The 13,039-nt window shown below is 38.8% G+C and overlaps 2 protein-coding genes across 4 annotated transcripts in view; one reads left to right on the top strand and one right to left on the bottom strand.

The window, feature by feature from the left end:
* The first annotated feature begins 2,251 nt into the window (after window positions 1-2,251).
* Window positions 2,252-8,925, top strand: LOC146364632 (membrane cofactor protein-like). Of its 2 annotated transcripts, none has more exons than XM_084916092.1 (11): window positions 2,252-2,393; window positions 2,500-2,697; window positions 3,860-3,959; window positions 4,039-4,112; window positions 6,457-6,675; window positions 6,797-6,991; window positions 7,624-7,720; window positions 7,984-8,057; window positions 8,152-8,331; window positions 8,419-8,604; window positions 8,693-8,925. In XM_084916092.1, the coding sequence occupies exons 1-11, from the start codon at window positions 2,339-2,341 to the stop codon at window positions 8,713-8,715; spliced, it is 1,401 nt and encodes a 466-aa protein (XP_084772218.1). In that variant the 5' UTR covers window positions 2,252-2,338; the 3' UTR covers window positions 8,716-8,925. The 2 variants fall into 2 exon arrangements, with proteins under 2 accessions (XP_084772218.1, XP_084772219.1); XM_084916093.1 differs by having other exon boundaries at window positions 2,261-2,393; window positions 6,800-6,991.
* Window positions 8,926-8,927: 2 nt separating this feature from the next.
* The window catches only part of scube3 (signal peptide, CUB domain, EGF-like 3), a 79,237-nt gene continuing 75,125 nt past the window's right edge, over window positions 8,928-13,039 (bottom strand). For both annotated transcript variants that reach the window (XM_084916089.1, XM_084916090.1), the window contains 4 exons: window positions 12,831-13,028; window positions 12,591-12,743; window positions 11,492-11,571; window positions 8,928-11,205 (listed from right to left, as the gene is read on the bottom strand). In XM_084916089.1, coding sequence (XP_084772215.1) covers window positions 11,053-11,205; window positions 11,492-11,571; window positions 12,591-12,743; window positions 12,831-13,028 — 584 coding nt within the window. In that variant the 3' untranslated portion in view covers window positions 8,928-11,052. The remainder of the gene's footprint in view (window positions 11,206-11,491; window positions 11,572-12,590; window positions 12,744-12,830; window positions 13,029-13,039) is intronic.

A 13,039-nucleotide genomic window follows, 5' to 3' on the forward strand; every position in this document is an offset into this window, starting at 1 on the left:
TGTCCGGTTTAAAAAAGCTTAAAAAATGGTTTAAAAAAAAACATTTTTTTGTAAAATTTTCTGTATTAAAGAAAAAAAAATAATATACCATCAAATGAGTTCGATGGTATATTTAGTTGTTTGGTGCTATGCTTAGTGCAACCCTGTTACCAATACTCCTGAACCTGAACAAGTGGATTTTCAAAATTTAGTTCAATACATTTTTTTTTTTTAAAAACCCAAAACATTACAAACATATATTATGCATGGTAACGTGGTTGCAAATCAGTGATAGCATTAGCATTAGCAAATACACTGTGGGATGCAACTTGTAGTGCATAATTACTGTTCTTTAAAATATATTGATGTCAAAATAATGGTTAAACAGATAAAGTGAATTCGTAACTTATTTTAAATGTTATATTGGGGAAGCAGTTTGGTTATCAAGGACTTGGAGCAGGAGAAAAATGCCATTCTGAGGAGTTCGAAACAACTGAACAACTAAATATGATGAGTGTGTGTGTCTGTGTGCTGGAGTGGGAGAGCAAGCCTCTAAAGATAGACGCACAACATTAGTTCATCATTAGTTTTTTTTGTATGCTTAAATTGTTCAAGTGTTAAAAAATCATTCCTCTGAAAATAATTCGGTACAAGGACTGGACTGAAAGAAAAGAGAAAATTACAAGGTTTGGCTTCTTGGAATCAAAATATGAAGAAATATGGGGTGACTTTTGCACAGAATCATATTGTAGCTGCTGCAAAAGTTGCAATTTCAAATGTCAAAACTGACTCACTATAACTGATACACAGTCAGTTATAGTGACTCAGACCTCTAACTCTACCACCACCAGCAGCATGTCCTGAGTTTCATAACCATTATTAGAGTTGCTGAATTTTTTAATTTTGGTTCCCTATGCAGGAGGGAATAATTAAAACATGTTCCAAACTAGCAGATTTTCAAATATAAATTGTACTCTCCTTCTATAAATTTAGCCATTGTATACAGTTCTCTGAGAAAACATTTGCCCCTTTTTTGTATATTGTCACACTTACATGTTTCAAATCATCGCACAAAGTCTTTTCATTTCAGATGAGACTAGATAAATGAAGTAAATAAAAATGCAGTTTTTAAATGGCAATTGAGTTTATTAACTGTTATTATTAACAATTGCATTTATTAATTCATCAATGACTCATCCAGGAGCTAAAAAAAAAACAAAAAAAAAAAACCATCATCTAGGGAATGAAAATGTCACTTGTCTCAGTTAAGGTCAGAGTTCATAATGGGGTGCTAACAAAGAGACTGGGCAAAAATGGTAAGGTTCCAAGGTGAAAGCCACAGCTGACCAAAAACAAACAAACAAACAAAAAACACACAAGTGTTCATCTCACATTTTCCAAAAAAAGAAAAAAACATTAATCATCATGATGATCTCCAGGACATTTAGGAAAACTGTTGTTGACACATCATAGATCATTTTGTAAAGGTGGTGTTTTGGTTGGTGCTGAACTGTTTTGGATTATGAGGACAGCCTCTGTTGCACCTGGAAAGGGAGAGGCTGCTTGTGGCTTTCAGAGGAATCTGTTGTAGCTGCTACAATAATGACTTTGCCGGATTTTCCTTCGCTCACCCACACTCATCTTACACACTTTACGTCATGGCTCCCCTGTTATTATGGGTTGCTGTGCTTACCTAAAAATACTTCCTTACGTCTTTTATCAGTCTGTGAACTGCCATTTGCTGGAAGTCTTAAATCACGACTGGATCACCTCGGCATTGAAATGGATTACACAGAATAAAAGAAGGTCAAGTCTGTAACATGGCAAACAGCTGAAACACAATGTCAGCTTCATCTGCAGGATTAAAATGGTCATACAGTTAAATTCAATTCCAAAAAAATAGCGTCTGTATATTAATATTGTAAAGGCACGATATGGTGCAGGTCATAATAAAGGACCAAATTAACTAAACCAGTTTAAATAGCATTATTATACTGGAATAATCCTTTTTTGCTATGAAAGCCCATTATAAATTTATTCTGTTTCTAAAGCCTCGTAGAACTTTCATCCCTTTTTAATCTTACACGATGAATAAGCAAATACCTACTCACTAAAAATAAACCTGTCCTCCTGCTTAAAATGTATAGATATTACTGTTACACGTGAGCTGTATTTGGGCTGTTCAGGGATTAAATCATAGATACTAAAATGAAGATTATAGGACTTTTTTTTTTAATAGTACAGCTTTATGGTTTCATGTCCATTTCCTGATGGGCTGTCCCAGTCTTCCTCTATAAATTGCTTCACTTGATCCTCCTGTTGGCATCTGCCTCTAAGAACAGCCTACAAGCAAGACAACATGAGGACTGTCGGTTGGAGTATTTTGGTTTTCATGTTAGCCTCACCGGCTTCGGGTAAATAGTAGTGATTTGTTCATTTATTATTTTCATATATCATGTGTCTTTTTTAAAATGATGTATTTATTTATAAAACTGATGGTATGATTTCCCAAAAATACAGGTCAAGTATCACAGGATTGTTCAGCACCAGATAAATACCCGAACACCAAACTGGAGACGAAATATGCCAGGAGACAGAAATTCAGCCACAACGAGAAAGTTTACTACAGCTGTGACGACGACTTCACTGCTTTCAGAGGCAGCAGGGCTGTGCAGTGTGTTGATGGACAATGGACCAAACTGACTTTAAAATGCGAAAGTAAGAATTTGCCATGGACCATTTATTTGTTTTCAAGGGCGGAAAAAAGACTCGCTTGCGTGTTGTTTCACTCAGCAGCCTGTTTACTGAGATATTCTTAGACCTGTAATTTACTTAGATGGATTTAAAGCAGTGCAGAAGCCCGCTAACACCCCCTACTGGGGAAGCTGTTTAATAGATATACAAGTAAAAAATTTTATCAAGAAAAAAGTCGTTCATAAAAAGAAGTCAGAATGCACACAGGTGTTTGGGAAATTTACTGACAACAACATTTCTTACAGCCTTAAAGGTAGTTTTACATTTTTTCAAGTCTAAATCAGTTGAATAGAGTCATTTAATTTACTTTGAATAACTTTTTTCCCTTACTAAATAATTAAGAAAAATAAATGTCTTGATGCACGCTAAGTTACCCAGTTAAGGAAACAAAAACTTTCTGAATTAGAAAAAAATGTGGGGCATAATCTCTTTGGCTTTCTTTGGTTTGAGAGTCACGTGTCGGTCTAAATAACCATACTGCAAACTAATTTTTAACTAGATTATAAGAGATAGTGTACTTGTAATATAATTGCCTCTGTTTTACAACCAAACTGATTAATGCAGTTCTGTCTTCATGATCAATGGCCTTTTTAAAAATGGAACTGATTTTAATCATTGCCAAACAACAAGATGCAAGATGGTGCTAACAGAGCAAAAGGAAACTAAAGAAATACGTTTTGTCAGATTATCAACTGAGGGTGAAAATTCTTTGACGAAAAATGTATGTAACTTACATGAAGTATGTAACTTACATGATTCATCACTCTGCTCTTTTTGAGTCATTTTCCCCATAAATAGGCTTATAGTTCACCACATATTTTGGCTTGAAGGATGAACTGTGTTTTACAGTTCATCTCTGCAGCCTCTTTAACCATAAATGATCATTTCATGATTTAAAATTCTTTTATATTGCTGGTATCAAGACCAGTACTGGGCTTCTTAACCTCAGACAAGCATCAAATGACAAGTCTTCTACAGTATCAGTTTCTTCACATGTTCCAGTTTTTTTTCTAGACCTCCATAAAACATTCCAGTGAAATCAGCCTTGGTTGTGGGCTTTTATATTTCCATCTAGAAATTAAACTGTAATGTGTCATTTACACGCTTACTATCTTGCATTTAACAGAGATATCATGTGGCAATGCTGGTGATCTACTCAATGGAGAGTTCCAGTATGAAGGGAATTCATACATCGGGGAGAAGGCTTATGCTGTGTGCAATGAGGGGTAAGTTTTACTTTGAAGAACTCCTAAAACATCAGAATAAGACTTTCAAGTGGTGTTTGACTGCATCTCTTATCTACAGATACACTCTGAAAGGGCTGAACTACATGATATGCAAAAGGTCTGGATGGGCTGGTGAATTCCCATCATGTGAAGGTACAGTGATGTGGTACATTGAAGTACTCTAACTAGGTTGTAAATTGAAACCCAATAGTTGTGAAACTGTAAGGGGTGGCTTTAAGTGGGTGGTAGTGTTAATGCGTAACTAATCCCTGAATGTTATGTAAGTTGGGAGTTTAATCTCTTAACTCAGTTGAAGCTACTTTCCCATGTTTGTTTTGGACAAATTGTTATTTGCACAGAAGTCCACTCAGGTTCAGATCAGGCAGGCTGTTCCTCCCAGTCATGCTCCTCCAGGTCTCACTGTCATTGCGTGTGTGAGCATTAAAGACTCCCAGAAGGATAATTGAAGAGCACACTCCAGCCCTCCAGCCAGTAAATTCAAGAAGGCTGGGTAGTCTGAACTGTCAATGGGAGCATAAGAACAAACAACAGTCAGAACCCGTTCCCCAACCCGAAGGTCCAAGAAAACAACCCTGTCATCCACCAGCAAAACCCCCAATGTACAGTCCCACTGCCTCAGGGCAAGTCCAGGCACAGTCCTGGAACAATCCAGCTCCTTTCCACGAAACTGTTTCCAGAGTCTGGCGTATGTGACGTATGAACCCAAATATATCTAACCGATATCTCTCAACTTCATACAACGCACTTTCCCTGCCAGAGAGGTGACAATCTATGTCCCAATAGCCAGCCTCGATAGCCAGGGTCCTCCTGTAGGTGGTGGGTGTACAGGAGCAGGCTAAGTGGAAAGCAGCTCAGGCAGTAGCTAAAGCAAAAATCTCAGGTGTGGGAGGAGTTCAGTGAGACAATTGCTGTTGGTCTCGAAGCAACTCTGGAAAACCTATCATGTGATTCAGCAGGGGAAAGCATTGGAGCTCCCCACTCCCTCTACTCACATGGTGTATCGAGGGAGTGGGGTGTTTTTGACTTCAACTGAGGGCATAGTCGGGCAGTAGAAGGAATACTTAGAGGACCTCCTCCCATTGGCATGTCTTCTGTAGAGGAAACAGATTCTGGGGATGATGGGGACAACTCGCCTATCACTAAAGGTGAGGTCACTGAGGCAGTTAAACAACTCCTTGGTGTCCAGGCCCCTGCATTAGATGAGGTTCAACCGGAGTTTCTAAAGAATCTGGATGTTGTAGGGCTGTCTTGTTTGACATGCCTCAGCATCATCATGTGGAAATCTTGGGTGGTGACCCTGGACTGACCTTGGAGTGGTGGTTCCAATCTTTAAGAAACAGGACCGGAAACTGTGTTCCAACTACAGGGGGATCACACCGCTCAGCCTCCCCAGGAATATCAATGCCAGGGAGCTGGAGAGGAGAGGTCATCCATTAGTCAAACCTCAAATGCAGGAGGAAAAAATGTGGTTTTTGTCCTGGTTGTGGAACAGTGGATCTTTATCCTCTCAACAGTATTTAAGGGTGCATGAGAGTTTGTCTAACCAGTGTACTTTTGTGGACTTGGAGAAGCTATTTATTCGCATACCTCACAGTATCCTGTGGGGGATGCTTCAGGAGTATCGGGTGCTGGCCTGCTGCTGAGTTATTCAGTCTGTGTACAACTGTGTACAATTTCTAGGTGGAACCAATTGGTGGAAGGCTTTCACTTTGGTGGCCACAGGATCTCCTCTGCTTTTTGCAGATGATGAGGTTCCAGCTAATCTGGATCAGGGAAGAGTTGCTCCCCCAACTGGAGGAGTTTAAGTATCTTGGGTCCTTGTTCACAAGTGAGGGGGGAAAGGAGCAAGAGATTGACAGACTGATTAGGGCGGATAGCAGGGTCAGAATTTTGGTGTAAACTACATCAAAGCACGGGTCCAACCTGCCTTGTAACAGCAGTTCAGACTGTAGTTAATGTAATGGTGTGGGAGATATGTTCTTGACACACTTTGGGCCTCTTAGTACTATTTGGGCATTGTTTAAACACCACAGCCTATTGAAGTATTGTTTCTGACCATGTCTATCCCTTTATGACAACAGTGGTCCATATTCTGTTGGCTTTGGCAATGAGTTCACTGTGATTAAATGGCCTTCATGGTCACCAGATCTCAAACAGAGCTCCTGTGGGATTTTATGGAACAAGAGATTCACATCATGGATATGTAACTATTGGACACTTATCATGTCAGCATGGACCAAAATCTAAGAAAAAATTTTCATTTAACTTATTTAATCTATGAAAAAGAGAATTAGAGCAGTTCTGAAGGCTAATGGTTTCAACGCAGTACTAGTAAGGTATACCTACTGAAGTGGCCAGTGAGTGTATTTGCATAGCCAGTTTTTCTAAAATAAGTATTTAGATTTAGTAAATTCTTCTAACTTTTGTTCACTTGTACTTAAGACATGAAATAAATTTTTCTTATTTTTACTATCAGAGGGAGGTATCACCTGCCCAACCCCAGAAGTAGCCAACTCTGTGCAGAGAACTGGAGGTGTTTCTGCATACCAGGTGGGGGATAACCTGACCTTCACCTGCAGTGAGGGTTTCCAGCTGAATGGAGCTCAGCAGATCACATGTGACTCCAGTGGTCAGTGGAAGCCTCAACCTCCTCAATGTGTTCCCATACCTGATGATAAAATTCAACCATCACCTGGTAAAGGGTTCATATTTTTACCTGATACGCCACTTACGCTGCATTAGCACTATGAAAAATGGCCTTCATCTGAGTTTGCTAAAACTAAAGTGATATCTTCCCCTGTGGAAAATGTTTTCAGCAGGTAGCTGTGGTGTGCCACCAGCTGTCAGCAACTCCAATGTCCACCTTGCTGACAGGTTCATTACAAAGACATCTTTCTTTTCTGGGCAAAAGGTCTATTACAACTGTGATGTTGGATACGCTGCAGCAGGCGGCAGAAAGTCTCGCCTCTGTAATAATGGGAAATGGACACCACTGAAGCTTAAGTGTCAGCGTAAGTATATTTTAAATTTCTTTTCGATCAAGTCTTTTTATAAATCCTAGTTTTTCCACATTTTATCCCATGACCAGGATAGGATTATTGTTGACATACAACAAATATTTTAGAATAGCATTTATTAATGTAACACTCATCAATTAAATTGTAAGTTGCACCCTTGTCCATCAGAGGATTTTAGTGGCCCTTCAGAAATCAGAAATAATTTACTCCATATCTGTTTTCAAATATCCTCCTGGAAACACTAAACAGTGAGTCCTGGACAAACCTCTACCACCTGGAGTTGACTTTTCTTACAGTGGAATGATTTAGATCATATAATATGGATTTTTAAGTCTCTTTGCTTTACTTTTTTTTCATGCATTTACATTTTACCATGGTATTTTACCAAGTATTGCATACTTAAAAAACCCCTCTAATCTAGGCTGGGTTACCACTGAGATCTCCCTTATCTCATTTGACCAAGTCTTGAGGCTCAATTAAACTTATCCATGGTGAGATGAATGAATGTGTTATCCAAAACAACAGCACCACATGATGATGATAGTTTGTCTTGCTGGACATTACAATAAAAATTCTTGAAATGCAGTACTGTCATGTTAAATTATTTCTGTTCTTTGGCTGTAAAGGAAAGCTTTGTGGCTCAGCTGGAGATGTTCAAAATGGACAGTTTGTATATACTGGAGTAGAATTTGGAGATACCGCTACAGCCGTCTGTGATGAGGGGTAAGAATTTTTAAATCTCCTGCATTCTCAGTGAATGCAACTTTGAAACAAAAGGGTTTTCAGCCTTTTGGAGTTACTAGAACTTCTGCTTTTATTACTCACAAAATGTTTTCTGTACTCGAGTCACAATTGTTATTCTACAATTGTGTAACATAACATACAATTGAGTTACTCACTGTGTCCAATGTAGAAGTGGAATTTTAGAAATCATTTCGAAGATGTGGTCTTTAAATGAACTCTGCGACCCATTTCCTGACATTTAGGTTCATGCTTGTGGGACGTGCAACCAGACACTGCATGAATAACGGCTGGAGCGGACGCAACCCTGTTTGTGAAGGTTAGGTTTTCTATCGCACACGCACACCACAGCTTTTAGATGTCAGTTGGTTTTCCTGAATCTCAGCATCCTAAAATTATTGTATTTCTTGCAGCTGCGGTGTGTGAGGACCCTCCTGAAGTGAGCAACGCAGAAATAACTGGCCTTCAACATGAACCTTACACATACAAGAGTGTTATTCGCTATTCGTGTCGTGCAGGAACTCTTGTTGGAGAAAGGGAGATTTGGTGTACTAAACATGGGACATGGAGTGCACCTGCACCAGAATGCAAAGGTCATATATTCTGACAGAGCAGATTGTAGTTTTTATTGTGTTTATGAATAATCATTAAAGTTGAATTCTTTTCTTTTTTCCCCACAGAAATAACATGTCCATCACCAAATGTGCCTAATGCTTACTGGACAGGAAACCACAATCAGAAGTTTCAGTACAGGGCCACTATATATATTGAGTGTAATATGGGTTATGTCATGAGTGGGCCAGGTACAGTGTACTGTGAACGTGATGGCCGATGGTTACCTGAGCTTCCCAAATGTCAACGCAGACGTAAGTAATCAGTACTTTTTCCTGGTATGAGTAACCTGAAGTACTGTTCCCACACTAAAACTATGATTGCCTTTTTTTCCCTCCCCAGGTTTTGTCAACCAGTGGGGCTAATTCCCCAGCTCTCAAACCTTAAACTTCCATATTTAGCGCTATCTGTGAAAACTATTTAACAGCACTCAATGGATGAAAACAGCTAAGCTAACATTGCATTCTTACCAAAATACAACTTATTTAAAATCAACCTAAGCCATTTGGGATACCTAATAACCTAAAAATGTATTATACATTACTATACAGACATTAAAACATGTTTTAAATGAAGCTGAAGTACAGTTTGTTTATTTTGATACGCGTTTGGGCAAGAACAGGTACAAACTTTTCATTCACATCTGTACATAGGTTGGTTTTTTTTTTATTCCTTACAGTTGATAATGTTATGTGTATCATCTCTAGACTAAACGGTGAGTGAGCATTTCATGAACAAACAAGCTACAAGAAAACAAGAACACCAATTCCATTCATTTTAAAAAGACAATACAAAATCCAGACATTTTTTTACATGAGCAATAACAATTCAAGTGCAAATATCATTATCAACTCCGATACATCATAGCAAACTCTTATTTTAAAAGGCAACAATTAAAAGGGGGGGGGGTAAATCAAGTTGCAAAAAGGAAAAAAAAAACAAGCTGATTTAGGTGGGATGGGTCAGTTTTTGGCAACGTGGGCCAAGTGAGCGCATGGAGAAGTTGCATATTGGATTTTAAGATATAAATCAATGACTGAAGCTGATAATAAAGTGAGGATTTTATAGCTGACGAGTTGTGTTACTTGGCCCAACATCGCATTTGAGTCCAATATGTTCAATTTCTTTGTCCTCCTAAAGTGAGTCTTAAAATACATGGGGTGACAGTGCCAACCACTTCACCAAGATGCCACCCCTTTGTTACATTTCACCACACATAATGCATTTTTCTAAAAGTAGTTACATTTTAGAAATTAAAAATCTTCTCCCCACAATGACTTACATTTAATACAAGGAGTCGCAACAAGAAAACAACCCAAAACACATTTCACAAGTTTTTGTGTCACACTTGGCTTTAACCAAGAATTCATTTTCAATCATTGCACTCTGTATTAAAATAAAGGGAAATGACTGACTGCAAATCTAGAGCCCAAGACAACTACACATGCCTTCTCTTGGGAGGTCTTTGGAAGAGCTGTCTTCTTTAGGACAGAATAAAATTTGAGCAGTCTTGGGTGTCTTTGGACTTTAGGCGGGTTGGACATGAGGGGCAAAAAATGATTTTGGGGGCCCTGTGTAAGAAAATCGATATTAAAGAATTCAACCCTCGTCTAATTTATTTTCATTATTTACAAGACTAAAAAAAAATAAAACTAATAAAAACAAATTATAAAACTGGTGGTCCACAGACAGGCAAGGTGAGAATATCAATTTCCTGGGTGTAGAAACTATAGTGTATCAGATTTGGAGCTTCCCTTTGTTTTTAAACCTATAGATTATAAATGTGTAGCGTACATCAGAAAGACAATGAGACTGAAGAATTAAAGTGACCTTTTAAAAGAAGCAGCAAACATAATGTCCCTCAAAGACATTTCTTTCTCTCTGAGACATGTTCCACTAAGCATCACATTATCTCATTTCTGTGGCTCCCAACAACTTTTTTCATAATATCCACCGCGTTCCTAAAATAGCTAACCACCCTTTTTTTTGTATTTGCTTTAAGTTGGCTTGGAAAAGAGCAACAGAAATAATCTGAAGGTTGGAAAATGCTGGTACAGTCTAAACAGACAGAGAATAACTGTTTTAACAGTAAAACCCTTGGAAACTGCTCTAAGAGCTCAAATATAGTCGGGCTTTGAATGAGCTGGACCGCAGCTGCGACATGAATTTTACAACTGCTCCTCCTCGAGGACAGCACACAGACACTGAAGATGGAACCAGAGTTACACAACACTTGCACAACACTTACAGTCATACTTATTGGTAGGAGTTGAGCTCATTTAAGCAAATACAATAACAAGCTCAGACAGCACGCACAAAACATCACTCCTACTGTCTGAAATAGGCGTTTCTATTGTTTGTTTTCTTTTTTTTGTGTGTGTGTGGTTTCATTGCACAACACAATAGAAACCAAACCCACTCACAATACTCTATATCCCCACTAAATGTTTGAGCTCAGGAATGCAGACCTGTGCTGAATGGTAACTGACCAAAAAAGAAAAAACAAAACAAAAATGGTGTTGAAAAATTTCTCAGGTCTGCATAGTGTTTATTGTCAAAGCCTACAAAAAAATAAGAGGGTAAACGTAAGAGTATGTCTCGTGTTTTTAAGTCCTGTGAGAGTTGCGCAATGTGGCCTATAAGATGGAGGGGGATATTGGGGGGGAGGGTCGCGATCCGGCGTGTCGGCAGCTGTGTGGCTTTTACTTGTATGGTCGCAGAAAAGCAGAGACTTTGCTGCTTATGAGACGGATGAAGGAGCGGGGAAGCAACTCGTTGGACTCCCGAGTGGTGTACTTAAAGTAGTTGTGTGGGTGAGCCAGCACATCAAAGAGAGTCTTTATCAGTTTTTTATCCTGTGAGGAAAAATCAACAGGTATAAAGTCTTTAATGAAACACACTTTAGTTCTCAGTTACTGCCTTAATCACATTTGAAGGTGTTGCTAAATACTGGAAAAAAAATTGCAGCTGTACGAGAACATTAATCTCGTCAATATTAACGCACCGCCTGACTCACAACAACAGCTTTGTTTATTCTTACGACACCTTTCCTCTTCAATGAATCACCTTCGCAACAATGAATGATGCCAATGATGCATACAGTTAGCAGGAAAAGGAAAAAGAAAAGGGGGCTGGGCTAACCTTGAGGATTTCTTGATGGTTTTCAGAGGCGTAGAGCCTTCCGTCTCGCACTATGTCCTCTACGAGCTGTTCGTAGTCCTCTGAATTCATAAAAACAACAACACATAATATAATCACTGCTTGCTTTCTCATAGCATGCTGAAAACAGGTCATGCAAAACAAGTTAGGTGGTGAAAAAATAAACACAAACATGACGAAAAAACTCATTGATATCCTGGAAAACTCCCTTTGACTCAACTTAATGACACCTTTTTGTAAAGGGAAACTACAGTGTAACATTAAAGGTGATTCATAGGCAGGTGTGTGTTTGGTACACACCTAAGCCATCAGGGTGGCAGAGAAACTGATTAATCTGTCAGACAGTCACGTTTTCCAGCCTCTCTGTAACATTCCTTTCCTTTGTATTTTGGACTGTTAGCCATAAAAAATTATATTTTCCTCTATTTTACAACTTTTGGTTTTTCTGAATAATCGATCATTTAAAATCAGATGACAAATATATAATAGTAACAGTTAATTGCAGTTTTTAAATGGCACGTCCACCACAGTTGCACTGTTTTTGGTGCGGAATATATAACATTTTAGTCATGAGAGCAGATATGTTTTTTGTGCTGTAAGCGTTATTCTCGTTAAAATGACATTAACGCCATAACCGCGTTAAACCGGCAAATCTCCAATTACGCCGCAAATCTCCGTTGTGCAGCCCCACGCACGGGGCGATCCGCGCTAACTAGCTAACGGAGATTTGCCACGTTAATGCGGTTATGGCGTTAATGTCATTTTAACAAAATTAACGCTGACAGCACTAGTTTCCATGTACAATAATTAGCCAATCATTCAAATTAAATGTTGTCCATCTTTTTTCAAAAAAGAGCTAATATGTGTTGTTTTTACACAGCTACACTGACAAAAATAAAAAGACTGTCACCTGCCACGTTTATTAAAAATAATACTGCCTGGATACACTGATCTCACTAGAAATAGATTTATTTTATAAAACAACCCTTTAAGGTCAAAATAAAGTCTGTCAGAAAAAAATTAGACACATAACAGTTCACAATCTAAGCCATCTGGTGAGAAAAGTGATAATGTTTCATACCATCATAAGTAACATAGGGGATCTGAAAGCCTCTGGCGCTGTTAGCCTCATTAGACTTGAAGTTAATCCAGAGACGTCTGGACCGAGCTGTGAAGGCGATGGGCCGCTCATACGTCTGACATGTCTCGTAGGTGGTGATGGACGTAGCTGACCCTTGTATTAAAGAAGAAAAATGACCAGGTTTATAGTGTGATTAAATTACTACATTTCAATGAAAGCTAATGAAAGAGGGCCACTTACAGTTCTTCCTCATAACCAGCACATCTCCACATTCATCCTCTGAAGGCAAGAAAATCTCCGGCACAACAATTAGGATCTTGCGCTTGCTGGGTGGGTTGATGTTCCAAATGCACTCCACATTTGCAGGGTAATTACCAGGATAGTTAGGTGACTCAATATAACCCATAAACTCGCCCATCTCCCCGCCACATTGCCTGTCTAGACGCACA

The sequence above is a fragment of the Perissodus microlepis genome, chromosome 20 (genome assembly GCF_051167445.1).
Source record: "Perissodus microlepis isolate ML-2025 ecotype Zambia chromosome 20, ASM5116744v1, whole genome shotgun sequence".
Lineage (NCBI taxonomy): Eukaryota > Metazoa > Chordata > Actinopteri > Cichliformes > Cichlidae > Perissodus > Perissodus microlepis.